Source organism: Homalodisca vitripennis, chromosome 3, assembly GCF_021130785.1.
Source record: "Homalodisca vitripennis isolate AUS2020 chromosome 3, UT_GWSS_2.1, whole genome shotgun sequence".
Classification (NCBI taxonomy): Eukaryota; Metazoa; Arthropoda; class Insecta; order Hemiptera; family Cicadellidae; genus Homalodisca; species Homalodisca vitripennis.
In genome coordinates, this window is record NC_060209.1 from 27,880,291 (window position 1) to 27,886,290 (window position 6,000).

At 41.0% G+C, this 6,000-nt stretch overlaps 1 protein-coding gene across 1 annotated transcript in view; it reads left to right on the forward strand.

Annotated features, from left to right (window-relative positions):
* LOC124358125 (paternally-expressed gene 3 protein-like) overlaps positions 1-5,690 on the forward strand; it is a 28,640-nt gene extending 22,950 nt beyond the window's left edge. The window contains exons 3-4 of the mRNA XM_046810418.1: positions 687-2,219; positions 3,687-5,690. Of these exons, the coding sequence (XP_046666374.1) occupies positions 687-2,219; positions 3,687-3,920 (1,767 nt within the window). The 3' untranslated portion in view covers positions 3,921-5,690. The remainder of the gene's footprint in view (positions 1-686; positions 2,220-3,686) is intronic.
* Positions 5,691-6,000: the final 310 nt, after the last annotated feature.

The window sequence follows — 6,000 nt, forward strand, 5'->3', positions numbered from 1 at the left end:
TACGCCACCACAAAGATTTTAATTCCAAAGGTTAACTTGCAAATTTGCCTTTATAAGACGAAAAACCTATACTATGGAATTAAAGGAAAAGTAAAAAGCTTGGCCTTTTAGTATTCAATGTATGGACATTAAATAAGCCAATTCAGTTTTCACAGATTTCACCAAAATCTGGCTAAAAACTATTATTATAGACATCTTACTTGGAAAAAGACCCACACTATATTAGATAGGTGTACGACAATTTGTCACAAATTTAAATTCTTAAGCCTAAATTTTTAATAATGAATTTCTAATATTTCAATTTGGAATTTCAAAATAGACTTATAATTAGCATTAGGAAGGTGAATGTGATAACAAATTTTATATTAGTCTATGTCTTCATGCCCAAATTAATAATAAATATATAAAAAAACAACTACGTATAGTCATTATTAAAACCCCTCTTAAGTAAAACTAATTTTTATTTTTTAATACTAGCAAATTAATTAAAAGTGTGTGTAATTATGTTGCACATTAACATAAGCACCTTTTTCCTGATAACCTTTCTATAATAACGTCGCTGATTAATTATAATATGGACACTTCGATGAGTGGTCAGTGTACTTGTTCTCTAGCTATCTTGTGCACTGTTATGACATGGTTCTGTGTGTTGCAGGGGATAGTGGTGGCCGTACTGCTTGTGCTAGGCTCCGCGAGAGCTTACTACGACCCTGACTACCCTCAGTACAAACCGGCCGCAATCCTCCCCATCGGTTCTGCCCCCCTGTGCCCACGGTCACGGGTACGGCTATGGACCAGCTGTCTCCACCTACTCCACGGGGCCTGCATACTCCAGCCTGTCCGTTACTCCGAGCTACCAGAGCTACTCTGCCACACCCGGTGTCAAATACTCGTCTGTGACCCCGGGCTACTCCAGCGTGGCCATCGCTCCTCCCTCTGTCGGTGTCTCCTACTCCACCCCACAGTACTCGTCCAAGGTCTCTCCGGCGATTCCTGCCTACTCCGCCGCGGGGTACTCCAAGTATTCGGTCTCTCCTGCTGTCGCCTCCTACTCGGTCAGTCCTGGATATTCCTCCTACTCCTCTACACCCGGGTACAAGTACTCCTCAGTGAGTCCCGCCCTGTCAGCCTACGCTGTGAAGCCAGCTGCTAAGTATGTGGCTGCTGCCGCTGTCCCGACAGTGAAGTTCCCTACTCCGACATACGCTCCTGCTCCTGCCTACGCCCCTGCCCCCGTCTACGCACCTGCCCCTACGTACGCACCTGCCCCTGCCAAATCTGCTTATTCTGCCGGCGGATACTCCTCAGGAGGCTCTTATTCTTCTAGTTCATATTCTTCCGGAGGCTCTTACTCTTCAGGAGGATCCTACTCTGCCTACAGCGCTGCCCCCGCAGTTGCCACCTACTCTGCAGGACCTTCAGTTAAATATACCGCTTCCGCTCCGTCCTACTCTGCTTACTCCGCCGGCCCTGCCGTGAAATACTCTGCGGCTGCTCCCTCATACTCCGCCTACTCTGCTGCGCCCGCTGTGGCATCATACTCGGCCGGTCCTGCTGTTAAATACGCTTCAGCCGCTCCCGCATACTCGGCCTACTCTGCTGCACCCGCCGTCTCCACATACTCTGCCGGTCCCTCTGTCAAGTACACCGCCTCTGCTCCTGCTTATTCATCATACTCGGCCGGACAAGCCGTTAAATACTCTTCAGCCGCACCTTCATACTCTAGCTACTCCGCAGGTCCTTCTGTGTCGGCTTACTCGTCTGGATCGTCGGCATACTCCTCAGGAGCACATTCATCATCTTCATATTCATCAGGCTCTTCCTCCTCGGGGTACTCCTCCGGTTACAACGCTGGACCTGCCGTAGCTTCTTACAGCTCTGGACCTGCCGTGGCTTCTTACAGCTCTGGACCTGCCGTGGCTTCTTACAGCTCCGGACCTGCCGTTGCCTCCTACAGCTCTGGTCCAGCTCTTGCCTCTTACAGTGCCGGACCATCTGTCTCAGCGTACAGCGCGGCTCCCGCTAAGGCTGCTTACTCCTCCGGATCGTACTCAAGCTCTTCCTACTCGGGCGGTGCTGGCTACGCTGCTGCCCCCGCTGCTGGCTACAGGTATGCTTCAGCCGCTCCTGCGTACGCCACCGCTGCCTACGCCCCTGCTGTGAAGGTCGCTTCTGCCTACGCTGCCAAGCCTATCGCTTCGAAGCATAACGAATATTATGTAAGTTATATTTTTCAATCTTTATATTTTTATTTTAAATTATAATACGAGAATCATACGTTCCGACGTTAAAAAACTAAAGTTTCTTTGAGATTTACATTATATTCAAAGTTGCTATAGATATCACTATATTTTTTAGGAGTAAAAAACGATCCAATAATTAATTCTATTTCTTATGAATTGAATACTTATCAAGTTATAGATTGCAAATTTTATAATTGTGAGTATTGATGTACTAGTCATTCTAGGTCAAGGTACGGCCTTGAGATCAGCTGAGTCGGCGGTGCAGTGGCACGTCGAGGTGCTGTCAGTTCAATACTCGACTCTGACTGCCGACCAGTCATATTTCTACACGCATGATGTGGTCAATGTCATGTCTTATTGTCTATATCCTTAATAAGCAGATTTCTCAGCTCAGTACGTAGTTCTCGTGATCACTTCCATGGCCAAAATATTAATATAAGTTCAACTGAAGTTTTATGAGAACGGGTAAAATAACGAATTAACCAAGAAATTAAACTCCAGAAAGTTTAAATATATCCTATTTTATTGCAAGCTTATAATGAATGTATAAGGAAACATATCAAACATTTTTATCTTAACGTTCATTTCTAAGAGAAATTGAAACTGTTATGTTTTATATAATGGCATTTTACGCATTCACTTTGTTTAACTCATTCAGATCATTTAAGATATAATGTTGCAGGGCTAATGTTTTTATATTGATTTAAATAATCACCCTCAACAATGTTATTCCCACTTACACGCAAAATACTTAGGCATCTAAAATGTTATCTACATCTTTGTTTTTTTTTTATTCGTATACTTTCTTAACTAATTTGTCTTCATCGAGTAAGTAATAGGTTAACCTATAAAACTTATTACGGCTAATGATTCCAATTGTGTAAGCTTTAAAGTTGATCGATGATCAACTGATAGTCTGTTCGCACAAATAAACAACTTAGTGCGTTATTCTGCAAATATAGAAAATTTTTTGACGAATCTAGAATTGTTAGTGTATTGAAGATTATAATAAACTATTAATTAAGAATATTAAAAGAAATACACAGCCTAGTATAAACGTGAGTTTCAAAATTAATGCCTTGGAGAATTAGCGACAAACGGACACAGTGCACTACTGAGTTACTAGTATTGAGATCGTAATGCTACAGATTCCATTATTGTTATTATTAATACAATACTAGGTACTACCATAAGAATTGTAAATTGTAATTGTAAATTTTAATTGTAATTTTTAAAAAAGAACACTTAGTCTCCTGAAAGACGTAATGAGATAATTTTGGAATGGAATCTGCAATATTTTTAGAGATACATATTTCTCCCCTCATCTAATGACCGAATGCAGAAGACGTTGACGATTCGTGTCGTAGATCTTAATTTTCATTCTATCATCCAAAAACTTATATTTAAGTATTTTAAAATGCTATATTTGAATTATTGTTACAGGACGACCACCCAAGGTACGCTTTCGAGTACGGCGTGAAGGATCCTCACACCGGCGATCACAAGCACCAGTACGAAGAGCGCGATGGTGAAGTAGTCAAGGGCCAGTACAGTCTAGTTGAGCCCGATGGTTCCGTCAGGGTGGTGGACTATACCGCCGACTGGGATAACGGCTTCCATGCCGTCGTCACCAAGACCCACGACACCAAGTCTCTGGAGCCTGTCCTCAAGTCTTAGGGAAGCCAAAGTTCATCCTAGTCTGTAGTCTTCCCTTGTGGTCTTCTTAATGCGTGGGCAGGTTAGATCGGGCACCTTCAGTCCTACCATTCGTTTAAGTCACCAAGCACTCATCTTCGATCGCTATAAGATTCTTCAAGTTTTTCATGAATCATGAATTATTATTTCATGTGCACTCTATTATTCCTTTGCTTTCTTTAATCTGCCTTGTCAACTCATTAAAGACAACGGTCTAAACCTCTTTTACTTTCGAATTATCGTAGAGGAAGTTTCAATTTCAAAAACTTCAAGTGAGATGTGAATAAAGACGATAAAGTCCACCATGCCGGATGGACTTGGAAGTGTGAGTCACCATATCTTGCTGACCTACTCACTCGCTGTCGGACATCATTAGATATTATTTATGTTGTGTCGATAGATATGCAGATGTGTGCCGACATCCGTCATGTGCCGCCAGGTCACCGCGTGTTGACGCCGACATCACTGCCTAACAAGGGCCGGCCAGCCGGTCCCGTGATGCAATTTCGGATCAAGTATTGGTAAATTGTCGGTTTTATTTGCAAATAAGAGCAAGTGACCGACTCGGGCACGGGCCTGGTTACCTAACCGGCAGGAACGGGTTCGCGATCCACTTCCTGGCCCATACCTCCCTCTGACTACTTCATAAATTCCTAGTATATCAAATGTCCACTGGCCCATTATCTCCTCTCACTCGCTTTATGAGGCGGTACCTGCAGGCCGGTGGTCATTGCTTCATTGGCGCAGGTGCTGGGGTTGCCAATCCAATTATTATTATTTTCTTATTTCTTTGTTCAATACTTTGTCCATAAATGTGATCGATTCAACCCTTCAATATTGCAGACCCCAACACAATGAAACCAATACGCTTTTAAATATTTGTGTTCGTTTTCTTCAAATTAATTAACTGATTTTCTTATGAAATTTTTAATTTCCTCTGTACACAACAAAGTACTTTTTCACGAATAAGATTCGTCATCGATAATATTTTCTTTTGCACACTTGTTTTGATTTCTAATTGAGAAACTTTTATTCTATTCTGTCATAAATGTTCAGTTATTTCCTTCATTTTCTTAGTATGCATCTTTATTCAGTTTTTTATTTTGCAAATGCAAAATTCTTTACTGCACAAAACATTTGACACCGTGTGTGTCTCCAGCTACTCACAATTTCGAATCGCCATCACTCATTCCTCCATCTATCCTCACATCGCACCCCCTCCCCCATCACTCAGCGCCCCCGCTAGCTTCTGCCTGGCATTGACTGACCACGATCATCTGTACAGTATCTCAACCGGCAACCTCTTATCCGGTCCCTCTTCGTATTCTTTGTAAAAACTGTACTGTCCTTTTTAATCATGTGTAAATATCATGAAGGGTATTGCAAGAGTGCTGCCTGATAGACGTTAGGGTGTGTTAGTTATCGTTTCATTTAGAGGAGAAATCTTTTTTATTTAATTTGCTTAACTTTTCATCTCAATTTCAATACCATTTCATCTTCCCAGCGATTCTATTACGGCCCATGAAATCACAGACAGCAAGAGTGCCATTCTTTTATCTACCATTGTTACCATTCGAAAATCGAATTACCACAATAATGTTACCATTAGACACGTAAGGCACGTTATTTCTTAGTACAAGTTTTGTATATAATTGTAACCAATTGTGATATACATTTTTATATACACATTTCTTATGGGAGTTTGTAAAACGTCAATTAGTATTTTTGTAATAAAATGTAATTATTATACTATTTCTGTTTATTTCTGATTACCCTTATACTATTCCAAAATCCTGTCACCTCTGACGTCAAATGTTTAATAAGGTTTTTGAAAACATAACTTATGCATCACATACATAATGCTACTTTTACAACAGCTTAACTTAGCTAATAGTATTAAATTCTACAATAGATTACCATACACGCAATTATGACACTACTGTATTTTTATTTCTCATAAAATATTTCGACGTCCTGCCACATTAAAACGTCCTAAATTATGTTGCATGTTCCTACTTGCAAATTTTAATTACGTTTATGTACAGTTTAACATGAAATTAGA